Source organism: Stigmatopora argus, chromosome 22 (genome assembly GCF_051989625.1).
Source record: "Stigmatopora argus isolate UIUO_Sarg chromosome 22, RoL_Sarg_1.0, whole genome shotgun sequence".
NCBI classification, from domain to species: domain Eukaryota; kingdom Metazoa; phylum Chordata; class Actinopteri; order Syngnathiformes; family Syngnathidae; genus Stigmatopora; species Stigmatopora argus.
Window position 1 is genome coordinate 4,257,501 of NC_135408.1, and position 25,732 is coordinate 4,283,232.

General features: G+C 39.2%; 2 protein-coding genes across 4 annotated transcripts in view; one reads left to right on the forward strand and one right to left on the reverse strand.

The window, feature by feature from the left end:
• The window catches only part of LOC144067848 (glycogen phosphorylase, muscle form), an 18,896-nt gene extending 709 nt beyond the window's left edge, over positions 1-18,187 (reverse strand). The window contains exons 1-20 of the mRNA XM_077591866.1: positions 18,062-18,187; positions 9,291-9,602; positions 7,378-7,479; positions 7,206-7,284; positions 6,974-7,077; positions 6,096-6,227; positions 5,896-6,007; positions 5,738-5,820; positions 4,918-5,061; positions 4,612-4,704; positions 4,326-4,472; positions 3,438-3,601; positions 3,243-3,357; positions 3,048-3,149; positions 2,333-2,480; positions 2,195-2,253; positions 1,820-1,961; positions 701-908; positions 239-373; positions 35-101 (exon numbers count right to left, since the gene is read on the reverse strand). Coding sequence (XP_077447992.1) covers positions 35-101; positions 239-373; positions 701-908; positions 1,820-1,961; positions 2,195-2,253; positions 2,333-2,480; positions 3,048-3,149; positions 3,243-3,357; positions 3,438-3,601; positions 4,326-4,472; positions 4,612-4,704; positions 4,918-5,061; positions 5,738-5,820; positions 5,896-6,007; positions 6,096-6,227; positions 6,974-7,077; positions 7,206-7,284; positions 7,378-7,479; positions 9,291-9,533 — 2,379 coding nt within the window. The 5' untranslated portion in view covers positions 9,534-9,602; positions 18,062-18,187. The remainder of the gene's footprint in view (positions 1-34; positions 102-238; positions 374-700; positions 909-1,819; positions 1,962-2,194; positions 2,254-2,332; positions 2,481-3,047; positions 3,150-3,242; positions 3,358-3,437; positions 3,602-4,325; positions 4,473-4,611; positions 4,705-4,917; positions 5,062-5,737; positions 5,821-5,895; positions 6,008-6,095; positions 6,228-6,973; positions 7,078-7,205; positions 7,285-7,377; positions 7,480-9,290; positions 9,603-18,061) is intronic.
• The window catches only part of LOC144067843 (neurexin-2-like), a 163,873-nt gene that overhangs the window by 14,490 nt on the left and 123,651 nt on the right, over positions 1-25,732 (forward strand). For 2 of the 3 annotated variants that reach the window (XM_077591840.1, XM_077591841.1), the window contains exons 3-5: positions 681-924; positions 13,684-13,727; positions 17,762-18,160. The gene's annotated coding sequence lies outside the window, so the exon portion shown is untranslated. Of the gene's footprint in view, positions 1-680; positions 925-4,331; positions 4,450-13,683; positions 13,728-17,761; positions 18,161-25,732 lie in introns of all 3 variants that reach the window. The other variant, XM_077591839.1, reaches the window with a different exon arrangement.

Consider the following 25,732-nt stretch of genomic DNA (forward strand, 5'->3'; position numbering starts at 1 on the left):
TTCGAATCATGACACATTGCCGTTCACTACAGACCTTATAAAGCGCGTTGACTTTCTCCTGGCATTTAATGTAGTCTTCATAATCAGCAAAGACCTTAAATCTGTGCAGAAAAACACAGTTAAATGGATGATGGAAAAATTAGTCTCCGTGTTAATTGCTGTATACCGATCTGCCAGTTTATAGCTGAACATATTTTTAGATTTGTCTGAGGTTGTTATTGACGTGAAATGTCTTCACCTGTCATGATGCATCAGCATGTTGACAATTTCTTTGAACAAGTCAGGCTGTTTGGGACTGAAGAAGCCTCCGGCAATCTGGTCAATGGCTTGTTTCAGCTCAGGCAGTCGGTTGTAGTACGCATGAGCATCATAACTACAGGCAGAGTCGCAGAAAAAATAAACATTTACAAAAGGTTTCTTGTATTGCAGTAATTTTTTAACTCCTGCCATTGACGGTCAATTTAATTTGACAGTGAGTTCTGACAGCAATCATATCATTGGTGTTTTTAAATCTAAGCTTTACCTTGAACTAAACTATCAGAACACAGTCTGTGAATCCTATACATAATTTGTGATGTAAACCAATATATTTTTTATTGATCTCACGTTGAATTTTAATACTTTATCCAGTTGTAAAGTGCATTGTTTCATATGATGAATTTTCTTTTCTTTTTTTTCAGATAGGAAATGGAAGCGTTACCCTTTTTTGTCCATTGCATCAACATCTTCCACCCTCATGCCAAAGATGAAGAAATTCTCCTCGCCCGCTTCTTCAGCCATCTCCACATTGGCTCCATCCATGGTTCCGATTGTCAGAGCGCCATTCAGCATGAACTTCATGTTGCCAGTGCCGGAGGCTTCAGTGCCCGCGGTGGAGATCTGCTCGGAGAGGTCAGACGCAGGGATGGCTGCAAAATGACAAAGGTAGGCCAAGAGTAAATCCCACTAGGAAACTGTGGCAAAACAGCATTATGTGGGGAACATTTCTGATTCTGTGGACAGCCATTCTTGATCATCTTGAAAGTTATTTTCCACGGGTAAACCAAAAAAAAACCAATCTAAAATGAACAGTAATACAGGAAATCACTGCAATAATTATCTGATGAAATTATTCGCAATACCAAAACACTGCGAACATTATAAATGACCAGCCGTCTGTCTTTTTTAATGTTTTCATTTATTTATTTATTTTTATTATTTGCTCTTTGGCAGAATGATTTTCAAGATAAAATGCAGTACATGAAACTAAACCAAGTGTAAATTACCCGCTTAATTTTTAAACATTACTGCTGAATGCTGGTCAAAATGTAAACCAGAGGTCTCCAAATTGGTCCCAAAGGGTCGCTGCGGTGTTTATTCCACTTGATCCAGCACAGAGTTTAACCAATAATATTTTTGCTGAAACAAACAGGATTTGACTGGTATCAACTGATCACACTTGTAAGACAATTGATTGGCAAAAAGCTGCCGTATTGTTGCATTGCAGATGTTGAAATCTGAATTAATTGCGCAATTAGGTGACTCTTGGAGTTATCAAGTGGTCTGTACAAGTAGATATACATTTTTCTTTACCCTTTCCTTTAAATGGAATGAAACACCAGTTTACATAGTATCTACTATATGTAATTTACCCTCAGTATTAAAATAGCTCACCCCTGCCAACTCTTATTTTTATTTTTATTTTTTTATTCATCAAACGAAAACTCCTAGTGGCCCACTTTTGGCCTGCAAACCATATTTTTGACACCCTCCCTGGGGGCCAAAGGAACAAGAAGATGAACAAGAAATGCAGAAGGAGCACACAGTGAGCGTGAAATACCTTTCTCGGCAAGCGTGACTCTGTAGTTCTCCAAAAAGATGACTTTGAGCCGGTCTCCCACCACAGGATCATTGTTGACCACTTCGCCGATAGCCGTGATCAGACGAATAATCATCTTGGCAGTGTGGTAACCAGGGGCGGCCTGAGACAAATGACATGTCATGCTAGCTGTGTTTAACAGCTGCAAACAAGTTCCACTAAAAGAGCCTCAAAGTCTGTATCTTCTCAGATTTTTTTCCCACGTTTACGCAACAACGATCTTAAGCAAAACAGGGAAAGTGGCAGGCTGCTGTTATTTTAATTCCATGTTTACAGGACCCTTTTTGGTGGGGAAGTCTAGGCGTCTCAATTTTGATTCAGTTTTAAGGTGCATACCTTTCCTCCAATCATGATGGTTCTTGGGGTCCACTGCTTGTTTGGCTCTCTCTTGATTCCTGACAGAAGTGAGAGATTTAAGGACGGAGCTACAGCATTAAAAGTAGCTGTGATGTAAAATGGATGCTCAATGCTTACGGTTATAATACGTGATGATGTGTAGACAGTTAAGTAGCTGCCTCTTGTATTCATGGATTCTCTTGACTTGAACATCAAACATGGAGCTTGGATTGATCTTAACCTTATAATGCTCCTCCAAGTGTACGGAAAACTTCAGTTTATTTTCCTGAAAAACAACAAGATTGACTTTGCGCACTTGGTAGTTACTGAAGGTTTCCTTTGTACTCTCAGAGTGAGTGAAAACAATTGGTAACACCAGTGTTGAAGTAACTTCTTAAAGTGAAAATCATGATAAAGGTTTACATATTGGGCCTAGGGCGGCCCGTTGGAGCAAGTGGATAATGCGCCGGCCTCACAGCTCTGGGGTCCTGGGTTTAAATCCAGGTCTGTCCACCTGTGTGGAGTTTGCATGTTCTCCTGCGTGGGTTTCCTCCGGGTACTCCGGTTTCCTCCCACATTCCAAAAACATGGATGGTAGGCTGATTGGACACTCAAAATTTCCCCTAGGTATGGGTGTGAATGTGAATTGTCCATCTCTTTGTGCCCTGTGATTGGCTGGCCACCAATTCGGGGTGTCCCCCGCCTCTGTCCCGGAGTTAGCTGGGATTGGCTCCAGCATCCCCCCCACAACCCTAATGAGGATAAAGTGGTTCAGAAAATGAGATGAGATATTGGCCCAAGAGGAACAAGCAGGGATGCTGAGTCAGGATTAAAAACATGAAGATAAATTCACCTGCTTCACTTTGGCAACATCGCGGATGAAAGCGTCGTCGTTCACAAACTTGCGCAGACGCTGCAGCTGGTCCAGGTCACGGATGAAGTCCTCTCCAATTCTCTTGATTAGACAAGAGTGGAAAAAATGTGTTTGCTTTTGAGACGCAGAACTATGTGGAGGGTCTGGGTCTATTTAGAAAAAAACACGACTAACCTCAGCGATGACCTCAGCCAAGCCCGGGTTACACATCACCAGCCAGCGGCGAGGGGTGATGCCGTTAGTCTTGTTCTGGAACTTATGTGGCTCCATTTCATAGAAGTCCTTGAAGCTGCCGGGCAGACATAAATCAGGCCATACAAATCATAAAATGGCCCGAGGCCAAAGGTGCGAGGACCGTAGTGAATGTACACAGTGGCTTTGAGAATGTCTGAGTGGATCTGGGCCACGCCGTTGACCGCGTGCGATCCAACGATGCACAAATGAGCCATGTTAATCCTCTTTTGTCCTCCTTCTTCAATGAGGGACATGCGGCTCAGACGATCAACATCTCCAGGGAACTTTGCAGCGACGTTCTGCGAAATAAGAAAGCATTGGGAAATCCACTTTCCTTCTTTTCCTTTAATAGTCAACAATAGTCTCCTGCAATGGCCCAATTTTACTTGGACATTTTGCCCAAGCCGCGCAGATGAATGACTTTTCACCTTTAATTCATGCCTTGGTGCATAGGTCCCTAAGCGACTATCTGCAGCTCACAGTGAAAGTAAACTGACAGAGAGGACGGATGTGCGCCGCAGACATGGGCAGGTCTCAAACCTTGTTATTTCCTCCTGAAATTGCGTGTCTGAAAAATTTTGTCTTAGAGACATGATCTTTAGAATATTTGTGGCTGATGGAAAACGGGCACGCTGTTAAGTTTGCTGGCTGCGGGGGGTAAAGAATCAGACGCATTCGCTTCATTCACTGGAGTGTATAATCCCACAACATGTCGTTAGTCTCCCAAAGGTCTGGAATGGGAAGTCGAGCCGTGTAAAGCAAAGACGGGAAATGATTTCCAAGTTTGCAACTATCCCCCAGGACTGCATATCTGTGAATTTGGCAACAACAACAACAACAAAAACCCTTTTTTGTTGAACAGTATCCAATTCCAGCAAACACACTGCTTTAAAAACTAAAACTCTCTGACCAGACAAGAAGGTTCTTTAGCCACATTGTCATTTCTCAGCTAATATTTATCAGGTATCACGGATGACAAAGAAGCTTGATGAATGCCATCCTTATGCAATGGTCACTACTAACCTCCAGGTGGCGACGATTGATCTCATAGACAATTTCCAAGTGGCGGGGAAGCAGATGAGCAAACAGGTCCACTGGCCATCTCTCAAGAGCCTCTGGGAGGACAGTGTGATTTGTGTATGCACAAGTGCGCACACACACATCCCAAGCCTGTTATAGATTGAAAGAATTATTGTTGGGTTTTTTTTAACTCTTTGTCCGACATCACGAGAGAGAAAGATGTCCAATCTGTTTGATGTGGGGGAAGCTGCCCAATCAAAGCTAACAAAATAACTTAAACCCAACTCACCTGATCCCATGAAAGTTTCTCATCATCGACCAGAACCCTCATCAGCTCAGGAATAGCCATGGCCGGATGCGTGTCGTTCAGCTGAATGGCAACCTGAATCATAAAAATGCTGTTAAATGTCATTAGCCAGGTACAGAAAATTCTCATGGAGTGCTCAGTGGCACTTCACTATTCTGATTCGATAATAAACCAGCAACAATGCATTAAACACACTGACAGAGGCAATTTGAAGCCAGGCGCAGACACATCGGGACGGGGTGTTAAAATTGACAGAAACGATTTTGTTTTTTCCCCCTCTCCCTTCACCTTGTCAGGCAGTTTGCTGAAATCAGTGCGAGCAATCTCCCTAGAGCCAAACTTGGAGACCTTGAAACGGCGAATGATGTCTTGCAGGGTGGCAGACACCACAAAGTATTCCTGCTTCAGACGCAGCTCCTTGCCCTCAAAGAACTGAAAAAAGAGACACATGGTTCTGTTTTTCTCCATAAAACATAGTCATTAATCAAGATGATGTCTATGTATATTAGGGATGAATTGATTTTTGAACAAATATTCGAGCTGAGCATTAGCTTTTTGTCTACTGAGCACAACATTATGGGTTTGTTATGCTCAGAAATGACTTTCTTAGGCAGAAATAATATTGTAGCTGCATAAAACCGGGTGACAAAAATATTTTGGAGGGTAAATTAAACATAACTTTCATAAATAAATGACCATCCAAAAGTGCACAGATTTGCATTTCACAAAGAAATTAGGATCGTGTCCACATTTAATAAAAAATGAGATAAAACCCTGCAGCAGTGCGTGCTAGCTAAAATTATATTCAAGCGCTACCTGAATTTTGGATTAAGACTTTGCACCCCGACTTCTTTGCACGGACATAAATTACAACAGCACGGTTCATAGTTTAAGCTCGGGGGTTTTCAAGCAAAGCCACCATCTGGACCCTGTAAGGAGGTGACGCACCGTAGTCCGTTCTTATGTTACATTTGAAAGACGAAGACCCTCTGGCTTTTGAGGTCCAGATTATGGAAATCCATCCTTAAGGATTTAGACATCTCAATAGAAGAAATGCCGAGCGCCGGCTGTTTAATTTAGCACAAAATAATGCATTGTCCTTTCTTACATTGTCATTGGGGTACAGCACACGAGAGATGTTCTCAGCCAGGTTACGGTCCAAAACGGCTTGAATGTAGCCACCAACATTGACTAGAGAAATGAAAAAAATAATGAATTAATGAAGCTTCATTAATATTCCAGATCATCAATTTTTTGGACACCTACAGTCCTTCAAGTTAAATTCGCACGGGGCCTTTGCAGACCACAGCCTCATAGTGTTGACAACGTTGTTTCTGTAGCCGGGGACCGGGGTGTCGTATGGCAGAGCCAAAACTACCTACCAACACATTACAGGAAGAATGAGACCTCTTTACGTTCTTAGATCCAATTCCTGATAGCACTATAAATATCCCATTTTTTTTCACCTGGGTGTCAACCCATTTGACACCATCAGGCTGATGCTCGACCCTGCCGTAGAAATGCACAGGGCGCATGTACTCAGGACGCGCCTTCTCCCAGGCGTTGCCATAGCGCAGCCAATCATCAGCCTCTTCAACCTTGATAATGACATTGGGAGAGAAAAACACTCATTAGGTGAGTACATTCTAGGCTGAGTCAGACCCAGAAAATGACAAGGACAATCAAGACATGATAATGATGACATATAATTATGGATATTATTCACTTTATGCCATTAGGTTGCCTAAGCACACGTTCGTCTTTAAAGAAGACCTGAGAATAAATGAATATATAGGATATAGGATATAGGATATAGGATATAGGATATAGGATATAGGATATAGGATATAGGATATAGGATATAGGATATAGGATATAGGATATAGATATAGGATATAGATATAGGATATAGATATAGGATATAGATTTAGGATATAGATTTAGGATATAGATTTAGGATATAGATTTAGGATATAGATTTAGGATATAGGCTATAGATATAGGCTATAGATATAGGCTATAGATATAGGCTATAGATATAGGCTATAGATATAGGCTATAGATATAGGCTATAGATATAGGCTATAGATATAGGCTATAGATATAGGCTATAGATATAGGCTATAGATATAGGCTATAGATATAGGCTATAGATATAGGCTATAGATATAGGCTATAGATATAGGCTATAGATATAGGCTATAGATATAGGCTATAGATATAGGCTATAGATATAGGCTATAGATATAGGCTATAGATATAGGCTATAGATATAGGCTATAGATATTCAAATAAATAAATATAATATTTCCATGTAAAAGTGAGACTGACAAATGTGACTAACCTGCCAGCCGTTCATGATTTTTTGATTGAAGATACCGAATTCATAGCGGATACCATAACCATAGGCAGCCAGACCAAGCGAGGCCATAGAGTCAAGGAAACAGGCTGCAAGACAGGTCAAAGCATATGAACAAAGTCATTTTTCATCCTCAAGCTGTGCAAATTCAACCAGGTAAATTGGTGCTATAATGATTTGACTCTTCAGAATATATAAGGATGATTAAAAAGCACACCGGCTAGTCGGCCGAGTCCACCATTTCCCAACCCGGCGTCTTCCTCCATGTCCTCCAGTTCCTCCATGTCAAGACCCAACTAAATGTACCAGAACACACACATGCGCTGAAATGAAGTAACTGCTTCACAATTTAGACCCGGATTTAAAAAGACAAAGCCGCTTGCTTTCACCTGGTATGTGGCTTCGTCGCAGGCATTTTCCAGGGCGAGATTGACCATGGTGTTCTGCAGGGTGCGGCCCATGTAAAACTCCAAAGATATGTAATACACGCGCTGTGTAAAAATAACAGAATGGAATCAGTCAATTTTAACCGATTTTTTTCAATTCTCCCAGTTTTGAACAATATTCAAACACTAGTGTATTTGGTGTAAATGTTCATCAGAAACAAGACTAGAGTAAATTTTATTTAAATAATTTAATGTTATTGCAAGCAAATTTGAACGTTAATATCGGTCTTGTAAAACAACATTTTTTTTGCAGTACAGACTTTCTACATGAACTTTAAATTCCACAGTATAGCCTGAGGTGTAATAATGAGTCTGGTAATGAGTCACATAAAACTATAAGCATTTGACCTCAAATATTGATTTAAAAACAGTGATTACGGATTGAATACAGGCTATTTTACTAACCTGAAAAATTGAATAAAATTGAACTGTTTTTGATCAGCGTATTGAAACCTGAAATGCAAAGTCTTTTCATATTGGAAGTAAACTACCCCCAAAATATTCAGTGCGATCCCATTACATGAAAATAATTTTCCACCTGCGCCTGTTTAATCTTTGGCCTTTGCCATTTAGGTGTTTTTTTTCTTCCTCTTTTGAAATTGAGAAGGCAGATGCCCACTGAAGAGCAAAAGGAGAGAGAAGGGATGGGACAAGAGGACAAATTGCATTCTGTATTACATAACGGCAACATTTTGGTTCAGCAAAAATAGCTCCTGTGGAGGTCGTTATAAAGGTCAGGCTGAGAGTGATATTCTTTACTTGTGGAGTTCAACTCTGGAGTGATAAGAGAAGTAGTTCACCTAGTCGTGTATAAAAAAATCAAATACTGATGACAGCTAGGGTTCAATTATTTGATAGGACTTTTTTTCACATCTGAGCTGACTTTGATTTTTGTCAATATCTTTAGTCACTGTTAGAGTAATTTTAATCTTTTTTTACTGATACCTATAAATATCATTAATAATTCAAGAGACTGCCATATTCACTTTGCAGTTGAGTACATGAGACATGTATTTGCAGCCCTGTACTTGCTTACCCAAAGAAGTCACCTTTGACCTTTGTTTCTGCAGTAGCGAACAAGGTCAATAGAGTCAGTAGGGTCTGGTGGTTGCAACCCACCAACACTGGATTAAACCTGTTCTAAAAATGTATTGCACTCTTCAAGTAAATGTCACCCTGCTCGGGTGAACACAAAAGCCACTTAAGTGACTGAACAATGAGTCTCTTGGTTGTTTGATGTATCAAAAGGGGATGGGGAGGGGGTTGTCCACATTATGATACATTTAACAGCAAAGAACAATTTTCCCTTCATGTCTAAATATAATTGATTTTGTTTCACTCAGCCTCCAATGTACTGTTTGAAATTATATTCGCGTCAGCTTGCTATTGTAGGCAAAGGTCCTGTATTGGCGCATGTCATGCACCTGTACGGGGGTGTAGGTATGAAATCCAATGCCCTTGGAGGCTTGTGCTCATGTGAGACAAGCAGAGGCTGTGTGCTTTATGGTGAGGCAGGATATAAGCAGAAGGTCACGGAGAGGTTTAATGTTTCAGCACACCGTAAGAATGGAAGCTTAACGGCAGACTGCTAAGAAGCCCTTGTGAAGTTTAAATGTCATGCCCTGGCATTAGATTGTACGCAGGCTGCTCTTAAAAGGCTAAGGAATGAGAAACTCTTTGCTGCTATGAAATGAAGCAGGGCTTTTGTTTAACCGCAGAATTCAAGCTGGAAGATTTAAAGAAGGTTTCAATGGAAGAAGAAAAAATGTTATCAGCCACTACCAAATGGGTGCATTGGGGGTAGGTCACATGACTTAGAATCAGCAGGAACCGATCCTGTTATGTGTTTAACTTACTTTGGGATCTTTCTCATAGTAGTGCTGCTGGGTTCTGATCCACCTGCCGATCAAGTGGTCCCGGACAGTGTGGGCGAGCGCAAAGTAGTAATCCCTTCTGGTGGCCACATTTCTGTCTTTGGCCAGCGTGAAGTGGAGGTGCCTGTTGAAATTCTGCTTCAGTTCGGTGACGTTATCAACACCGGCCAGGCCTCGCACCGAGATCTGCTTCTTCCTGTCATGGTCGGACAAGGGTTTGGACATGGCGGCTCAGGGTTTGCTAGCTTAGACTTTTGGGAGAACTTTTGATGAGTGCCACCAGGCCCAGACGCACTGAAAGACAGGCAGCACAAAGGGTGGGCTTCAGCTTTTTATAGACTGTGCTACTAATATTACAAAGAGGGTGGAGCTAGTGTGTAGATTTGGTCTAGGGGTGGGTTATATGCTGAGTAACTTTGAAATCGTAGGGCTCAGTCATGCTGACTGATGAATCATTGCTTTTGTCTTTAGTCATCGCTACTGTCATTGGAATGTTTTTTTTTTAATTTCCTTGCGACGGCTTCAGCTGACTGAATCAATCCAACCCTCAAAAACTATTTTATGGCTATAAAACCTCTACTGCAGCTACAGCTGCGACACATAAAAAAATCATCAATAATAACCTCATACATTTGAAATATTATTTAGGAATATAGCCATATTTTACTCACCAAAAATCCTTTTTACCTGTACACAATATCCATCCTCCTTTCTTTCCTCCTTCTTTTCTATCGCCATCGAAGCTAACGCTGAAAGTGGAGCCTGTCCTGTCCTGTCGTATTTCTGGCATACGTTTTTATTTGATGTAGTGCTGAAAATGTTCGTTCCCGATTGTGACAGGCTTGCTTGCTTTGGAGTTATCCGACCTTTCTTAATGATGTCCAGCTTTTTTTTTCTTGAAAAGTTCGTCTTGAAAATGGCTTTGACAGTAAATCTGCAAACAAATCCGTTTCTTCTCCTCCTTCAGCCATTGCGGGTTGACAAAACCGCTATTAAATCAACACAACAATATATTTGCTTGTGCAGCTCGCTCCAGATACAGTTTGGTAGCTCTGGCTAGTCCACTCTATCACTAGCCAATCATAGCTGGTGAAATCGATGACTTATTCCTACGCCTGCGAGAAGGCAATGACGTATCCCTATGCCTGCGAGAAGGCCTTGGGGTCACCAAATTGAATTCTGATTGGTTAAAGCAACAGTCTTATCGACGCTTGTTTAATGCGGCAGAGCCTGCAGAACTGATTGTGAAGGCCTTGAGGCAGATTTCTGACCCTGGCAACAAATAATGGCTGAAATGTGATTGGTTAAATGCTTCAATATGAAAACACACATCTGGAAGTAGTGCAACCAGGGGGAAAGCAATGAAAGGAAGCTAACAGACAATTAGTAATTATTTAATAAGTATTCATGGACAAAATATAATTAACATCTGTCTGTGATTCAGATATTTTTTGCCTAGCAGAGAAGGCCTTGAAGGCCCTGACGGCACACCACTGATATATATGTATATATTTATATTACCTCCTATTCCCTGTATATGACTGAAACATGGATAATAATGACACCTGAATAGTTGTTTATGGCTGTGCTTGTCATTAATGACATTGTTACCTCTGGAACGCGGGTAAACTTTTCAAAGGTGTTCCAGTGTGGAGACATGCTGGTGATGAGGATGTCTGGCAACTTTTGTGGCTAACTCGTTTTCCTTCTCATCATTGGCAGGAATGTCTAAGTTAGCAGATGGTATATTAAATCCCAACCAATGTATTTTTTTGCTGAAGCGAAGCGCAGCAAAAGCCTGCCAATTATTATATTGATAGCTGCCGCTATATTTACAAATTTTTGGATGGTGTTAAAGCCATCAGCTTTACAGAAAAACATGACGGGCTTATCTTAACTGACCATGTTTTGCTTTCCTGCTAGCATCTCAATAGCCTCTAACAACTCCTTCCAAAACAGTGGTTCAGGGTTGTGTATAGATCACATTTATTCACCTGCCCACAGCCATATCAGACTCCAAAATCAACTGTGGCTGAGCTACTAAAGCTCACCCTATTTTGGGTTATTGCACTTGCAAGCCAAACTATCCTAAATTCTTGATCTTCTATTAATAGTAGCTCTGACCCAGTCCCAAAGGCCATGATATTTGAAAGGCATATCTCGTTAATGTCAGCTAGTGCCAGCAGACAACACAACATCTCATTGCATGCACTGCGTCGGAAGACGCTGTTGTCAGCGAACTACAAAGCGGATTGGGAATTGGTTAGGGCTGTTATTTTAGTGTCAACAAGGAATCCATTTCATTGCACTTTCATTACAAGTTGACAGAAAAAGTATAGGGGGGGGGCTTGGGGCGGGGGTGAATTGACACATCTTTCCAAGCATTTACACAATGGACAAGACATACGGGTGACAAATCGAGGAGTTGTTGCCAAGCACCATAATACAAAAAAAGAGCTGTAATTTAAATGAGAAAATATTTTATAATGGAAAAGCCAGTCAAGATATTTTTGTTATGATTTTAAAAGCCCTCCCACACTACGTTACATTAGCATTCCCGCTGACCCAATAACCCCTGCAAAGACGGAACCATGGCACAGTGGATGACGGAGATTGAAGCTGGCGTGTCCCTGATTTGTCCATTATGATGGGCAAATTATTTTCCTACATGTCTCCTGGCTGTTCTGTCAAATTGTGTACCAAACATTTATATAGTCCACTCTTTTGTTCCCAGTCTGATAGACCCATGCGTTTAGTGCACGTGTGGGCCTTTTGCCTGACAATTTGTTCAAATTGAGACATTGAATGAGAATGCCAACAATAATATCTGTATACACATTCTTATGTCTGGCGATTAGACTTGGTCAAAAGCTGCCAGATCAGTTAAATGGCACTTAACTTTGGTAATTAAGGTGAAAGTATTGTTTTGCACTTGGTAATCATGGCCTTTAAATTAATATATTCAGGTGTTTTTATTTATTTTTAGGCAAAAAATTTGTGACATGAATGCTTTATGTACACACTGATGGTCATTTGACTGGACACGCCTTTTAATTGGATGATTAAAATCAAAATGGTTAAAATTTGTTTGTACGTAGAGGTAATGATAATTTGTTATAAGCCCGTATTTGTAGAAACAGTTTGAAATATGATGAAAAATCCAGTTTGTATACCAAACTCCATGATAAAAAAATAAAATGCTCTTTGAAGGACCATTATAAATATATCTGAAAGTTGTCTCACACAATAAATTGTTAAAACTGGAGAAGCCAACTCCAGCTGTGCCTCAAATAGTTATTTCAATAGAAAAATTCACCTATTTTATGCAATTTCTTTACAAATAGCTTGCCTTCAGCAGGTGAATTTTAATTTTCTTTTGGGTCACTGACCATACGCTTTAAAAAAGAAAAAAAACTAAACATTCTAAAATTGTCACTTACAGTAAATGTATCACTTATTTACTATTTCTTTTAACTTTAAATGAGCAGAAAACCTTCAGATTTCAAAAGTAAATATTTCATCATTGTTTAATAATCAGTTTTTTTTCCTAGTTGCTTTGTAATGACAATGTGGCGAACAAAGAATATTACTTCTACCACTAGTAATAAATTGTATTGCATTAGAGTTACTCTATATAGACACTTTACATTGGATTATTCTTTAAATTTCACACTAGATGGTGGTAAACTACTACTACAGTAGCCACAGCTGTCCTGGGGCAGTTTAACAGAAGTGAGGAAATTTGTGCCATCCCGCCCTTCTGGCTGCCATCAACCATTCGTTCTCACACCAAGCTTCACACTCGCAAGCAGGCTCAATTCTTCAAGCAATGGTCGACCCGCTTAACCACCTGGGCCACTGTCGCACAGACATAATTACACATATTTGACCATTGCATTTGAATTATTTATTTTCATATAATTCGATAAAACCATACACTGTCACTGTCTTGAGCCTGGTTTACATCATGCCTGCTCTCCTTTCTGTAAACATTTGAGCTCTCCTCCTCAAATATATAATAAAGGCGACATAGGAATTTATTGTTTACATTTTGAATTTTTCAGCTGATCACGATGCACTCCCCCCTCCAGCTTGTGTACAAATATATTTTCTAAAACGATTCTTTAGTTTTCACTTAATTGGATACCTTGTTTTATTTATAATTTATATTTTAACCTATAATGAATTGCGTGTCGTCTTCTATTCATTTAAGCGAATGAAAAAGTGGACTCCGTCTATTTTTACCTCAGCTTTGTGAGAAGAATGTTATTATATTTCCAGTGGTTGCTATGTCAAGTGATTTAATCTAATTGGTTGTCCATTCTATAGAAGTACAGTCACCTTATCTGCATTGTTTTTTTTGTTTTTTTTATAGAAAGGCCACAAGGACAAGCAGTGGACAGATGCAACTACGCTCAGGTAAACGTAGCAACCGTGGCATTCTCTCACCCCATGAGTTCTTTATTAAATCAGGTTGCGGTCTTGACAACTTTAATCACAATTATGATTCATGAATCCACTGCAAAACAATTTGTCTGTGGTCTCTGTTGGGAAGCATTACTGAGTGGCCAGTGTTGTGTTAAACACCGCTGCCTACTGTTCCCTTCAGTCATTATGCTCATTATATTCACATTCACACTGTATTTGGGTGTTTTTGGCTACAGGTTGTTAGTTAGTGGGCGCGAAGCTTGGAATAGACTGCCAATGAACATGAAATAACAAGCCCCATTTCTGTTTTCTTTTTTTTTTTTTGCCTCTTCCCAGTTTTCTTTTTTTTTATGTAAACAAACGCAAAGTGCGAGCCTACACAGCTTAGGTGGAACTTTCGAGGAAATGTTTTCCTCCAATGATAGACAACTGTCATACTGTTTTTGTTGTTGTTTTTTGCCTCTTCCCAGTTTTCTTTTTTTTATGTAAACAAACGCGAAGTGCGAGCCGACATAGCTTAGGTGGAACTTTCGAGGAAATGTTTTCCTCCAATGGTAGACAACTGTCATCCTGTTTTTGTTAAATAAAACAACGTCAAGGGGAATGCCACACCCCTTTCCATTGATTGTTGTAGCTACTGTACATAGGCATTGTTTTTGCAAATAACCTTTAACATATCCCCACTTTATATCGCTGCTTTCTTATTCAGTAAGTCAACTAATGGCCTGTATTTGTTGCAGCAAATTTTAAAATCTATTTTGCCTCCATGGCTTCAAGACATGGCAACTACAAGGAAAACTCCAATTCCAAAAGCTTAACAAAAGCAATCAAAAGCCATTACATGAATTTATAATGTACCGCCATCCACAGCAGGCTCTCTTTCTTTGCCAGCACGAGAGGTAGTGAGGGAATGTAACTTGAAAGAATGAAAAATCATATCCCAAAGGGAGGCAATGCAGGATAACTGCTGATTGACTGCGCACAATCATAATTATGTGCGCAGAAGTAAAACAGTGTCTTCCATTATCTCTGTTTTTTGCTGAGGGTACGGTGCATGATAGTTCTGCATGGGCAGTTTCATTTAAAATATATCTGATGTTTTGAAAGGATGCAATGTTAGCCCAGGTGGAGCTCTGAAATAATGTTTGTGCCCACTACAACTTTGACAAAGATATTGAACATGTCTGTTTGTGCATTATGTATGCATGTGGCATTTTAAACTTTAAATTCATCAACAGGGAAACCCAAATCACAAAGTTTGAGAAATAAATGTCATTTCTGGACTATCAGACTGATACTAATGCGTTTGCTCAGCCGTCATGAGTATATCAAGGTGATGGATGAGCTAAAGGTACAGTTTTGCACCGCCAACGATAAAAATCCCACATTAAATGTAACATTTTCTAAGCTGTACATAGCAGTGAAATATATCCACATAAACATGGAATGTCATCTATATGTGCTTAATGCTTTTGAACCGTTAAACCTGAATGCATTGGTGACTATTCTTATCTGGCAAAAAAATAGTATTTTTTAACAGTCATCCATATTTGGAATTTGAGACTTTTATTTTGCAGATTTCTTTTGAAATTTAAATGGTATTGAAATGAAATTCACTCAAATACTACAACAATTCAAATATTGTTCATTTGCATTTAAAGTTATCGATATTAAGTATAATCCCCATTTTTTAAGAGCATATTTTCAGATCTGCAGCAAAAGTGTTCTTCCCATTTACGCACTCAGGCTGAATTGTTTTTCAAGAAAAATACATTTGAGCACATTCATAATTCATACGTCATCCTCAAATGTAAGATAGCTTTGACTTTATCTCTCGCAGGGAAGGCTCGAGCGCTTAAAAGCACACCTCGGCGGGCTTTAGGGGCTTGTGCTCTCACTTAAAAGGTAAAATATTCACCGACAAAAATAACTATCTGTGGGACGCACACTTTTGGAAGTTCTGTTATGTTTTTGAGCTTGCATCATTACCATTCCTTCATCTACTTGTTTTCTCACTGTATTTAGTTCTACTCTGTTTTCATTGGCATTTCTGTAAAAACCAGATGCAGTGTGACGAGATGCTTGCTTTCACGCATTCCGCAAGATGCAAACTTCTTCCCAGTGGGACTTAACAGACAACATTGCCAGTCGCAGACATCACAATTAGATTTGAGGTGGCTTCCTTCCAAATACACATTAACTCAGCAACCTTCTACCTGATGGTATCGGAGTAGAATTTATTTGAGCAGTTCGTTATGTAGCTCTAAACCACGGGCATCGAAATTTAAATAAAGGTCAAAGGACACATGATGTCTGGTTTTGACGCCCCAGCTAATGGAGAGGCACTGTTTAGCCCCACTTATTGAAATATAGGTTATTTTTAAGCCACTTGTGTGGGCCATATCCAATGATATTTAAATCATCTGTGGCGGACGAGAGTTTGGACATCCCCAGCTTTCAATGGCGCAAAAGATTGCATGATTTTCTCTATTTTCACTGTTTCATCAAGACGAAAGCCATGTCACATAATCCTGTACATACATACAACATAACACAGCAATCGGATGTGATGGGATTTGACACAGATGTCTGAACTTTTGCAAGGGGACATGCTGCCAACTGCACAATTCGATAAGCATCAGTTTACATTGCTGGTTTATGAAATACTTTCACAATAGACTTTCTTATTATGAACCATTTTTTTCTTATTTGGATTGGATTGGATAACTTTATTCCTCCCGTATTCGGGAAATTTCGTTGTCACAGTAGCAAGAGGGTGAGGATGCAGGAATAGGAAAGGCATTTTAGACATAAATAGATAGGTAATAAGTAAATAAATAAATACATGAATAAATATATAAATAAATAAGCGTGTTGCTTAGCACATATGTACATACATACACTTAAATGTACATGCATGCATACGGTAGGTCTTAACACTCAGCCATTTTTTTGTTACAGATGTGGACATTCTCCAAAATAACATAAAAATTGAACCGGAATCAGAATGCCGCCCACAAGTCAACAAATTAAACTAACTAAATGAAAACACAAGGTTAAAGGTGTAATTATGACTGTCACTTTCAGAGAGGTATTTGGTTTTTACAGTTTGTTATAGTGATTATAGTGGTTGTGCAAACGTTTAAAACATGGATCAATATTAGAGCTCATGGTATGTTGTAGGGCAGTTTAATAGCACTAAACTCACCCAAAATAATAAATACTGCATAGTAAATATACAATTTACATGATCCAGCCTGTTTTTTTGGACATTTTTCCACAGTTTTTAGGTCCATATGACTTCCATGCGCTTTTGAAAAACATGTATAGCTTCACTAAGGACTAAATAACAAATGTCCAACCCCAAGCCCTGAGGCTTCACTGCTTTATGTGGGCCACAAAAGCAAATAAAGTGTCTACTTTTTGTGTCTTGCTAAATAGCTTTCATCTTTTCATTTTGGCAGAAAATCTTTACTTCACTTTAAACAGATATTGCCCACATTTTTCCTTGCCAGATTCACATTTCAGTATTATTGGTGATTCAGTATTATTTATCATATTGTTGTCAGCCGTATATCATCGAATTTACTATTTTCATTCTGTTTGAAATCAGGTTTTTGGGAGGGTTTCTTGCATAATTATATTTAAGGACTTTGTTTACTTTGTTTTTCTGTGTTTCACTGTGACTAAAACCAGTTTTTAAAAAAACTGAACCGTTTAACTCTTGTTGGGACTCATCAGTTACTATTATGTACATTATATGAATACATGTTTTCATATCAGGCAACCCAAAGTGGTCTTAACTCTTGTTGGGACTCATCAGTTACTATTATGTACATTATATGAATACATGTTTTCATATCAGGCAACCCAAAGTGGTCTTAACTCTTGTTGGGACTCATCAGTTACTATTATGTACATTATATGAATACATGTTTTCATATCAGGCAACCCAAAGTGGTCTTAGTACTATATAGGATAAATGATATGCCTCCATGGTAACGCCACTACTTGTCGCTGTTTAGTGGGACGTTCCATTGGTCCACAGCGGCTGACCGCGCCCTCAACCCGGCCAAGCTACCTCGCCAATGTTAGCATCAAGTGTCAGGGGAGAGGCGGCCCCCGATACTGAGGATGAGGAGGAGGAGGATGCTGCGGAGGAGAGGAAGCATCTTTGTCTGCACGCAGCGACTCGGGGCTTCCCTTGCTCTCTCGCCCTTCTCTTCTCGCAGAGTAGATAAGACCCACCACTGCCACTCTGAAGATTGATAAAGCTCTTTTCAAATTGTATTTTTACAGCTGCTGTTTTATTTTTTTAATCTCACCTTGATGCAGGATTCCCAGCCGCTCTTTTGTGCTGTCTTTGGCCGGCCGGAATACAAATAGCCCTTCGCTCGTGTGTCGGATCGCTGGATGAGGCACAGGTAAACGACAGCGCGCACCTCCCACACTCCAGCCGCAAAAAAATAAGAAAAATCAAAGCGTCTAAATGAACGTCAACGTTTGTGTGTGTCTTTACAATGTCATCACTCCGGATTTGTTTTGATTGTCGCGAGCTATTCCAATTCTGACAATTATATGCACTTTTTTTCACCATAAGATGTCGCCATGCTTGAGAACTCCTGTGTAAAAAAAAAAAAAAAAAAAAAAAAAGACGTCATCCAATTTAACCTAAACGGCAGTTGTTTTGTTATTGTGAAGAACAAGCTGCCTAGAAATTAGGTCGTTTATTAACTACAAGCTGATAGACATGCAGTGGAGCTGTGTGATCATTTGCATTAAGGTGGCTGCAGTCTCCAGCTTAAACTGGAGCCAGGGGCTCCCATTGTGCCATGCACATGTTTGTGACGTGTCTTTATTTGCCCTGAAAGTGAGGTGAAGGTGTTGCATGCAGGCTTCCTCAGATGCTGCTGGTAGCCTATTTATTATTGACATAAAGGAGGGGGGCACAAAAGCCTACCACCCTCCAAGACAGATGTAGAAAGTACCATTCTTTGTAAAATTAGGCCAACTTGGAGGGGGGGGAACGTTTTTGTCTGATCAGAAATTTTAAAAATATATATAAAATGTAAAAGATATTGATTATCATAGACATAAATACAGCAGTGACTGCTTTCTGTGTGGTGTCAGTTCAGGGTGGGCCACTGAAAGTGGTGTGCAGTGGAGTTTCAATATCCAATTATTACTGCGCTCTTTTCATAGAAAACATGGAAAACAATTACATGTCAAGGAGATGACAAATGTGGGTGGCTGTCAGTGAATGTGATATTGTTCTTGGATTGAAATCAAGAATACCAATAGAAAATGATGTGGAGTATTTGCTTTCTCGTGTGTGAGGCACTTAAAAATGCAGTGGTTTTCAATTTGACGCTGGTGGACATATGTTTTTCTTTGGTCAGTGTCATAACCCGCGTTTAGAGATATCAAATATATTGCTAAATATTCTCTTAACGACAACAGCACAAGGTTATGTATTAAAAGTGTCTCTCAAAACATCCTATTCAAATATCCCGGATGAACATAATCGCACCAATTTTGACCACTAAATTTGCACTTACAGTTTAATCTTGACTCTTGACACATAGTGCTTCTCATGCATGCTTTACAAAATACAAGTACTTTTCTCTTTTTGTATTTTTTTAAGTTACGTGCTATGACACTGCTTGATTCACATGGAAAAGAAGAAAAAAACGAATGCAAAAGGATAAATACCCAAATTTCTAACATTTTCAAACGCGACATTGACATTTTTTGTCAAAATAGAAACACTTATTATGAGAATGGTGAAGACATACTGGCAAACTTTACTGGCATTGAAGCTCTTGATGTCAATTACTAGGCCGCACTTCTCTAAAGGCACATAACATAGATTTCACAAAATGTGTTTGAGACATTCAACTTAATTATACTTACTAATACAGCACTGTAATGCTACGTTCCATATTAAATATTTAAGTGGAACAGCAATCATCAGGTAATACCACCATTCCACCAAAAATGTCTATTCTTCTGTTTCTTCACAGTGTTATACTATATTCTCGGAATATTTTCTAAAACTAAAACTTAGTAAATAAACATAACAAAGCAAATCCAGCATTTTACTTTCCACCTTTATATTTAAAGTAGTTGTCGTGATCTGTCAAAGGCTGACAAAACCTCACGTGAGACGTTTCCTGCTGTTCCTTCCTGCTTCTCCCATATTTGCCATGCAAATTGGAGTCCAACGACAGCACATAGGATTTCACAAGAGTGAGGATTATTCACAAGGGAGCTGTAATTTCCTGTCCACCTGAGTCGGGTAAGCCCAGCACCCACTCAACACTGCGCGTTTGCCTTTTTTGTTGTTGTTTTTTTTTGCCCTGCCGCATATTTCCTTTGTGCACTCCAAGTGTGGATGGGCTACCTGTTTTGCATCTCACTTCTGCTCTATAATACTTCGATTGCATACAAAATTATTTCGCTGCTGGTTTAGGTAATGCACTTGTTTAAAAGCTATTCTCCTCTTAAGTGAATTTAGATGTGTTAGGAGTACATTAAAGATGCAAAGTTGTGGCAAGTTGAGCATTTGGTGTAGTATTTTTCTTTTTTTAACTTCCTTTTCCATCAGTCACGCTCCTCTGTTAGGGTTTTTTTTCCGTCCACATTCACGCTAATCTGCTACAAGACATCTTGTATACCACTGACCACTCACTAAATAATTTGGTCTTGCAGTGGTGCCTTTAACATGTGTCAACATTTAAGCTTTTAGTGAAATTTTTGCAGTTAGCAACAGAGCCAAATCTACACACTAGAGATATAGAGATAGGCACAGATAGAGTCAATATGGAGAGAAGTGATTTAACTGACTTTAACCACTGGTCACGTCTAGAAACTAAGAAAATGTGCTATCCATAGAAAAAAAATGACACTTCTGTATAAAAGCCAGTTATTTGTTTATGTATAATAGTGTTTAAAAATTGTGGTAGCATCAAAAAGCACTGCCCTAACAATAAAATTACAATGGATACGGTTTCTTCTCATGCCCCAACCACCCGTTTTTTTCTTTTTTTTAAATTAGAATTTGAATGTATGGTAGGTAATATACTCTCTGTTCAACTGGGTATTTGGACTCCCTTTAAGCCACTATCTCTTTTAAATTAGCATAGCGGCTGCTCAGAATGAAAAGGAAATCATATTTGAAATTAAGATACCTCACACAAAGGCAGCAGCCAATATTCAAAGAGAGATGGATGATTGGATGGTATGAAGGAGGAGACTGCTGGAATTAATCACAGGGCATAGTTGACTTAGAGTGGGTATGTGGATGTGTGTGTGTGTCTGTGTGTGTGTGTGTGTGTGTGTGCGTCTGGCGTTTCTCAGTGGCTCGAGCATGCAGAGTGGCAAGTAGAAGGTTACAGATATATTGTGTGGCATGGCGAATTGTGTCACTTCCTCTCTATCATAGCCCATCAAGGTCACATCCACAGACTGGATGTGGTGGCCGTGGCCTTTCACTCTCCTGCATGGCTCTGGCAGAGGAATGGAGCCCGCGGACCACTGCTGCTTCTAATCAGGGCTGACGTGTGACTCAATTGCATGCCAGCTGCACGGCCAAACAGAGATTTTGTCCCTAGATGGTGAAGACACACACAAAAAAAAAATAAAGGTCACCATTGAGATCTTTGTCTAGGTACACCTTGGGCTGCTGTAGGAGCTGTGCTTAATTTCTGCTCAAATATGATAGTCTCATTTACATCATGTAAAAAAATATACCCAAGAGCCCGCTAGCTAGAACCGATACACCCGCAGCGTGCTGTTGGTTATGTTTCAATCGGGGTCATTATGCCAATTGTTTCCAGGGAGGCTTCAAGCTACTTAAGCCTCCGACTTCATATGAGGATTTTAGTATGTTTTATAGTCTATGCCCATGTATTTTTTTTGGAGGGGACACTGATTTGGATGTTATTCAAATGGCATCATTGCTGTGAGTGGAAATTGGCTTCTTTTTTCCCTACAGGTGCTCTTGTAAATGGAGTAATGGGCATAATATTATGTCGTATTTCAATCCTCCTCCAAATTTAGATAAATATGTCATCTTACGGCTTGTCATAAGAGGGAATATTACGTGCGTCCTTGGAGAACACCGGTGATGATTCACTGGATTTGGGCTGGGCAAGCGAGTCCTGGTCGCATTTTTATGGCACACAATAAGAGGTATTGTGAAAAAACATTGGCGCTGTGAGATTGAAATGGATATGTTCTTTCCCTGTTCATTATTTATTAAGGAGCAATAATCCTCTGTTTAACTAAGAGTATCCTGAGTTATTTTAGTGGCTTTGACAGCCCAGGAAGTCGTGTAATTTGAAACTCATTATATCAAATCTAGTTTTGGTTCACATGTAATTGCTGCATATTCATTGTTCTGCTGTTCAGGAACATTCATTGGAAATTGTAAATGACAGTGTGACTGCTCAAGTGAGAGCTGATTGGCTACAACAGAAACACATGTATTGTCCCTCGAAGACTTGATGTAGCTATGGGCCGTGTTTACCACCTGGCACTCGGGTTTCTGTCAGTTTGTTGACGGATTTATTTGTCTTCTTCTGGTACCTTCCTATTTACTTGTATCCCTCCTCATCTGCTTATTTTGTACAAGAATCCCATTTGATCCAGGGTACTCTGAATCCATTTTTGCTTGCAAACCAGCAAAAAAATATATACGGAAATTTGTCAAACCTAGTTTCACAGACCTTTGCCTACTTAATTAGTTTTCCACCAAATTCTCATTTTTCACACTTGCATATGATGACAAATTTTAACAATAATTTGCCACCTTTGAAGCACTTATTAAAGAAAAATTGAAGTAATCCTTGAATCCAACACTTCACCCTCCCACAGGGCAAAGAATATTACAGACCCTTTACCGCCTATGCAATATCTAGACATATAATCTCCATGCATGCCAACAAGTGTTAATGTATTCTGAAAAGGTCACACGCCTATACAGCCACAATCTGTCGACTAAGTACATTTCTGAACTGCTAACAGTGTAGGATTTCTCCACATTATAAAATAATTGACATTATTACTATCCTCATAGTAAATATCAAGTTACTTTTAAGCAGTACAACTCCTTCTCCGGGACAGTAGAATTAAAAGACGAGTGACTTATAAAGCAAAGAATGAGGTACAATACCACATTTGTGTTTTACGTAAGCCTTGAATAAGTAGTAGTAACAGAGCAATTATAAATTTTGCTCAAGGGTTTAACATCAACTATTTTCCAATTAATCCGTCTTCTATACTGCTTGTCTTCACAAGGGTCAAGTAGGCAGTTGACCTCAGAGCTGTGAGGTAGATATTATGTTGTTTCAATCGGGTACCCAGTATCGGTATCGACGCCCGATATGACTATACAGTAATCCCTCGATTATCGCGTCTTCACGTATAGCGAATTCCCGACTTCGCAATTTTTTTCCGCTATTTTTTTTTTTCCAAGTTCATAAAAATGTGAAAATCCATGCTGAATTGTTGTCCGGAGACAATGCACAGATTGACAAAGACAGGAACTGAACGTGTAACAAAATAATTGTAACAAACCACCGCACAGCAAATTCACATTTATAGATTTATATATTTCTTTATGTACTCTATGCTTATCGCAGCACATTTTAGAATAAGCAGGTCACAACTTTCAGACAGCTTTTCTCAGTGTTCAGCATTCCCGATATTAGTAATTGTATGTGTAGACAAAGAACAATCCGAGAAGGTATTAGCAAAATAAGGCATAGTGTAGTGTTACACAATAGCCAATTTCAAAACCTACCATTTGCTTGTGAATTTAACATGCAAACTCAATAGCGATGTAATAAACTACTAAGACAGCACACATTTCCATGTTGACAATACGTACATGCAGTTTAAAATGTAAAATAATTCAAGTGCCTCTTTCAAAAAATCTCTTCAGTGTCAACAGATCTTTTTGCTGTTGTACCTGTGCAATTTACAGATAAACATGGATTAATATACCCTATCTAGTGTTTATCAACCAACTCTGTTCACCTCTAGGAATGATTTTAAATTTAGATAAATATTCTCTATCTGAAAATGTTGAAAACCTCAAAGCCCCTGTCAAACAATACAAACTAATCTTTTTAGAAAGCATTTTCCATTGCCTGTGTACCTTATGAATGTGTATAAATACATGTTGAGGCAGTGCATGAAAAACAAATAAACAGAAAAAGGATCAACCAAAACAACACCGTTTGAACTAAAGCAGTTTAGTGCCATTTTATGAATTCATTTTATTCAAATATTTCCACTGGAGGTATTTATTTCCATAAAACTGTAGTTCAAAGGTGGCTCTGTCCTTAATTCGGAGAAGGCTTTCTTTGTTTTTTAAACAGGGTACAACACTTCGCTTTCACAAGAACATTATTATCAGGTGCCAAATCCACCAATTTCAGAAACTCATTTAAATTGAATCTATTTGTTACCCTTGCCCAAACATAACCACTGACCCAGTTTTCCCAGTTAGGGAGAGGAACAATTTCTTAGATTGATTAAAGATTATAAAGTTGTTTCGAGATGCAAGAGAAGCAAGCATTACCCCCCACAAAAAAAAATCAAAGAAGGCTTGACATGGCTGTACAGTCTTGAGCCATTCTTTGATCTTGATGTTATGGACTAAATTGGATGCAGAACAAAGTTACTAGATTTTTTTCTTCAGACCTCTAGGGGTATCTAAGGTATAGTTCACCTGAAGACAAAGACATCTACCCAAAAAAATAATGCTGACATAGTAATTTGTGGACACGTTCTGCTTGGTTTCTTTGTCCCAAAGACCAATTAAAAGAAGTGAGGCAAGCTAACCTTTAATTTAAAGCAGATTCCATAGTCCCAAACATGACATTTATTTTGGAGATGAAATATCAGCTCTGTTAGATAAATACCTTTGAGGTAATATATAAAGCAAGGCTATATAAAATAAGCATGCCATATTAAATGTAACACGTGTCTTAACAGTTAATGGAGGTGCAGTAAAGCACTTAGCCTCATTCAGGTTGCAGCATTCTGAGTCTGGTGTCACATTGCAAACATTACAGCTCATCCATCGTAGTTCCAGTGTGACAGCTTGAGGAAAGGAAGCTGAAAATTGCCTCGCAAACTGAAATGTGCTCCGGCAGCATTATCAGTGCCCGTAGAGACATAAAACACAATATTACCTGCATGGTGTATACATTATGCAGTTACAAGGCTCAGAAGACTGGTGGAAAACAAGCTTCAAATCTACAAGAAAAAAAAATCAGCAGGCAATGTGTTTACTCCAAGCTAGAGTATCATTTTCTTATCTCCAGCTACTTTTGTTCACAGCGTGTGATCATAGGCCATTGTCTTCAGCAAATGAACCTTGGCAGGCTGTCATTTAGATAAAACACTTTATCTATGTCACATGATACAATACAGTGCCAAGTGACAGCAAACTTTGAAATTCCACATAAGAAAGTAGTATATACTGACTGCAGCTCGGCCAGTCAAAGCTTTTAAATTGGACTTGCGTCAAATCTGCAGTGCCACCAAGGTTGTGCTCTATCCGTGTTGCAGATCTCTCAATAGATCTTTCTTTTTATTCCAGACAACTCCCTCACAGGCACAGGTATTCATCTCTTGCTAATATCCACACACCTCTCCCTGGGGAGGAATAAGAGTTGTGTGCCATACTGCTCTGTCTCAGTATGTTGACATCGCAATAATGTAATACGAACAAAAAATAATGTCCCTTGCTCTAATGTACATGCAGTATGACGCACAAAAAATAAATATGGAGAACCATTCATTTTCACACTGAATGTGTGCATGCTCATGGTGTTGCTATTTGGTTTCCACAGTCATATGTGATGCATCTCCTCCAGCCACTTAAATCTGGAAAAATGGAATGCAATCCAAAGAAAAATCATACTTCTGACAAAACAGATAATTACATTAATATGGTTTTGAGGCTGAAATATGATTGTAAA